Genomic DNA, 4,887 nt, shown 5'->3' on the forward strand with positions numbered 1-4,887 from the left:
TCATTTATGGTAATTCCGTAGGTTTTATTTAAGGAAAGAAAATAACATATCATATCATTATATCATATAGTTTGACCAACTTATGTATCTAACAACATATAAAAATCGAATGTGGACCTACTTATTTTTCAATTGAATGTAATTGATTACCTAATTGAGTGCCACCTATGCATTTGAGTCTATTTTAATTAATACAAAATTGAGGTTACATCTTTTCAAATGTTTAATATATAGGGGATATTGTGGAAGATTATGGATCAAAGAAAAAGAGAGAGTCAACTTGAAGGAAACTGGGGCAAAAGGCCACGTGATTCTCACACAAAGGAAGACAAAACAAATGGGCTACTCAGTAGAATTAGGCCCAGTCAGACGCAAGTCTGTATACATCCATTATGAAATTCGTGTTATGTGTTGTATAATTTTGTTGTATACATGTGTTTTTATGAACTTTAACACATGTGGAATTAGTTAGGTTATCTTGGATTACCACAAAAAAAACCGGCATGTACATGCATTAGTCTTTTGGACAAAAGAAAAGGTTTATGCAAAAAGAAAACATGAAGAACTAAAGAACGAAAGAACAAAAAATTGAAAAACTTGCTCATTAGCAAGACATTGTTGAAATAATTTTTTTCGTTGGAAGCATTGTTGTTTATGAAGCTTATAAAATCTTTTAACTCGTATAACCAGCCACCCTCCATAAATCAATACCATAGAAGAATATTGTTATTTTAAAGGATATATATATATATAAGAACACTCATCTAAAAATTAAATATTTATAAGCTTGATCAAGTAGTAAAAGTAATTTCCATGATTGACGATAATGATAAAATTTAATAATAACAATTCAAGTTTAATGTTCTGACAGTATTGCTCCTTATAAATTGATACAAAAGATGTCAGTGAATTGAAAAAAAATATAGAGGATACAAAGAAAGTAGAAAACTATTGAAGTTTAAATGTGTACTGTACTCACAATAAAGAATAGTATATAAGATTTCAACCACTCAAGTTTAAATGCATTCATAGAAGCAATAATTAAATAATTAAGTAGAAAAAACAAATATAAAAATTAAAAGTATGGCGTACCTTCTTTAAAATTGGTCAAGATATACTGAGGGTGAAATTTGTTTGTATGATACATTGATACTGTGATGTCAGTGGCGAATACGTTAATTAAGGATCATCTGAGAACAATACTTGAAAGCTAAAGCTTAGGCATCGGGCGACATTCGAAAAACTCAATATAGTATAAATTAAACTTACATACTTCTGCATGTTTAACCACTAAATGTGATCACAAACGCTTATGAATAATATGTTTAATTTTGTCGATGAGTGATCGAGACACCTAATTTTCTATGATATACGACTGTGACTAGTCGTAATACATAAATCTCGTACGTGGACGGCGAATTGTGTGGGCTAAGAGTTGCGGACGTGGATTGACCACGTTGAGGTACTTAACTAAATAATATGCATTATATTTGTAATTAGTAAGCTAGGGTAGATTTTGTATAGATATAACATCAACATTTGTATATCTTAAGAGTTAAGAGTCTATAAATAATTGAGCTAAGCATGAACATTTATCCTTCATTCTGTCAGATCCAAGACTCAAGAGTAGGGATGAACTTTGCATGCTTTATTTGTATTTGTGGACGTGCAATTGCATGCGAGAATAAGTACGTTTATAATAGTTTTACGCTGTGTGTTTGTTGACCAATTGGTCCTCAAATATCTTGGTGGGGCTCATATTTGAGAATGTGCCCACACCAAATCTACTATTTCACTCTCTCTCCCTCCAAATGCCAGTCTATCTACTTGATCTTTTCATCACTCACATGTCTCCTCTTGTCATCATGAAACTCACATACACTTCTCTCATATCCGACATGAATATGATTAGATGATATATTAGAGTAGAATAGATGGAACGTTCATACAACAATTCTATAATCAATAGAAGGCTAATTGGTGTACTAGAAAGTATATTTTTCCTCTTAATGACAGAGGAAAGTTTTCAAAAAAAGTTGTCTAACATTTTTTTCTAATATATACACATAACCTTTTCGAACCGAAAACCTTAAGGGTTAATAATTTTACGAGTATTCTCTTCCCCAACGTCAGAGCTCTCTAGCAACCCTCTTTAGAAATGTTACACGTAAAGAAACAAAGAAAATCTCTAAACTTTGGTTGCTGTCAATTCCAATAACCTAAAAGAAGTTAATACCATCTAACCAGTTTGGCTCTATGTGGGGGTACGAATTATAAACTCTATGAATGTAGAAGGTTAATCAAAGGATCGTTATAATTGAGAGAAAAGGAGAGGTAGGAATCAAGAATTGAATAAGGGAACATGGAGCTTTGAAAGATGAGATTGCTAAAATTGGAAAGCGGCAACAGAAAGGTGGCATTTAGTGAATGATAAGAAGAGAAATGGAGTTATTTTAAAGACATGTCAACTAGTGTAATGACGAAGAAAAAAATAAAGATAAGAAATGAGAGAAAACAAATAAATTTCGTAGCATCATCATGAGCATGATAATAATTATTTCTTTCTTTGAAGAGGAGAGCGAGAAGAGAGCAATGAAGGTGGAATTAAATTCGTATTTATAATCTGACGTAACGCTCATTACAATTCTCAACTGTCTCAATTACTATTGCATTTATATTTTGGTTTTAATGATACTCTAAATCTTAACATTTTGAACAGCTGTTATCAAAAACATTTATATAAATCGAAGCACCTTCCTCTGTTTTTTTTTTTGTTTAAATGCTCTGAACTACTTCCCTCTTCCATTTTTCAACTTTTCACTCTTTTTTTTTTGTATTTCTTCGTCGGCAGTTTTATTTTATAGAATTTACATTCATATTCATTCTCAGAAGCACCTAATCTAACTATCTTTAGCTCTGATAAATTCGTTTGCCATTTGCAAACTCATTTTCTAGATTTGTCTGCTTTTGTCTTTGATCAAACATGCAATTTGCTGAGGACAAAATCTTGTTATGGATTCTTTTGCAGGAAAAGGAAAAATCAGTTTCTAGTGCCTATGATTAGGCTACAAAGACTTTTTGGATGATCAGAGAGAGATCTAACTCGAGTTGACATTAAAAAAAAATCAAAAGAATATGAAAACAAGAGGAGTTTCGGGTACGTGTGTATGAATTTGTGGGGTCAAAGTAACAAAGTGGGACCAAAAAGAAGTTCTTGTCTGATCTGTAACCAGACTTTCTTTCTCTCTCTCATCTGAACTGCTTTTTCAACAAGTACAAGGAATCTATATAGTTTTTTTCTTCAGCTTTTTCTGGGGATCAGGATCAATCTACTACATCTTTCACAAGTCAATTATTTTTAGATTCTTTTTCGTAATGTGTAAGCAATCTATCTGCTACGCTAAGAATGTCTACTTTTTCTCATAGTCAACACACACAAAACGTCTAATTTTCTTATACATACAGGAAACAGAGTATCTGAAAGAACCTAGATACTTGCTTTTAGACACATCCTAGAAACAGCGTATCAAATATAAGAAGATGATTTATAAGAACTCAGGAGAAGAGATAGGGAGACAATGACACATGTTTCACATACATAGAAATTCTTCTTCCATTAGAGAACTCAAATGGTAGAAAAATGTTAAGGAAGAAAAGAAAAGTTAGTGCTATTCGCGCTCCACCCTTTTGATATGAAAGTTTTGTGAATAGGGAAACCCTAGTTTCATCTCCCTACCTTCTTCTAAGGGTTTTAAAAGGTGGAGCGTGATTAGCACTACTCTCATAAACAACAGCTACATTCGCAAGAAAATAAAAATAAATAAAAATAACAAGGATTTTTAGAGGACTTTACTGGTCTTTTCAGTTCCTCCGAGTCTTGCGACCAGAGGAACCAGCGCCTGGAGTGCGTGCGTTGGCGTTTGAGGCGTTTTCATGGTTGAAATCAAGAAGAACGGTGCTTTGGCATTTAGGGCATTTAGGATCGTCTTCTGAGAGCATAACGTACATGAGACAACGAGGACACCCAACAAGAACCATCGAGGTTGTCTCTGGACTAGACGAGTATCTCACAGACGACTCGTCCTGGTTCATCTCCGAAGAGACGCATGAGCTTGGGGGTGAGGTCGGTGAAGTCGTGGCGGAGCGGCTTGGAGATCGAACCATCCTCCTTCGGCTTGACGTAGGAGGCGAGAGGTTCAGCTTAAGGTCAAGCTTTGGACTTCGACGACTCATCTTCTGCGTTGAATTGGATAAAAAAAAATTGGTTCAGACAAGAAGAGATCAAGTTAAAGTGAGTTTGGTCGGAGGAAAAATACCTTGAAACCTGCGGATTGAGAAGGAGAGTTTCCTGTGATCTCAAAGACTTTTGGTACTTGCAATCACAAAGAGTCTCTCTTCTAACTGGTGGTTGGGTTGGTTCAGCTTAGGTCTTTAGAGCAGCCGCATTAATGAACCCCGGTTGGGGTTCATCATGTGAATTTTTTATTATTTTTTTTTTCAATTTTCGTTTGATTTTTTTTAAAAAAAAAAAAAAAAAAATTGACCAATAGCGGGCCGCCACGTGGCGTGGGGCCCACTGAACAGTAACGACCCGGGTTCACTCCAGCGAACCTGCACGAACCGAGTTCATTAAAATCCGATTATTTTAATATATTTTTTTCTCGAAAAACGTGTGAACTTTTGTCTTAAAACTCCAATGCGGATGCCCTTATATACAAGAAAGAACACAGAGAAGATTTAAAGAGGGAGAGATAGATAGATTTTTCATTAAGGCTTAATTTAATTGAGTGAGAGAGAGAATCATAAAGAGTGAATTGGAGTATACTATTACTAGTAGATGATATCAGACGGTTAATTGCTTTAATTTTGCCTCAAGAGTATCGAATT

At 34.3% G+C, this 4,887-nt stretch overlaps 1 protein-coding gene across 1 annotated transcript; it reads right to left on the reverse strand.

Moving 5' to 3' along the window:
* Window positions 1-3,531: 3,531 nt before the first annotated feature.
* On the reverse strand, window positions 3,532-4,429 carry LOC106316100. The gene is made up of 2 exons (XM_013753966.1): window positions 4,317-4,429; window positions 3,532-4,236 (listed from the first exon to the last, which is right to left on the reverse strand). Exon 2 carries the CDS (start codon window positions 4,231-4,233, stop codon window positions 3,862-3,864), a length of 372 nt encoding a protein of 123 aa, XP_013609420.1. The 5' UTR covers window positions 4,234-4,236; window positions 4,317-4,429; the 3' UTR covers window positions 3,532-3,861.
* Between the last annotated feature and the right edge of the window lie 458 nt (window positions 4,430-4,887).

The sequence above is a fragment of the Brassica oleracea genome, chromosome C9 (genome assembly GCF_000695525.1).
Source record: "Brassica oleracea var. oleracea cultivar TO1000 chromosome C9, BOL, whole genome shotgun sequence".
Lineage (NCBI taxonomy): Eukaryota > Viridiplantae > Streptophyta > Magnoliopsida > Brassicales > Brassicaceae > Brassica > Brassica oleracea.

Coding starts and splice junctions, on each gene's coding strand:
- LOC106316100 (XM_013753966.1), bottom strand. CDS start 4,233: ATGAGTCGTCGAAGTCCAAAGCTTGACCTTAAGCTGAACCTCTCGCCT.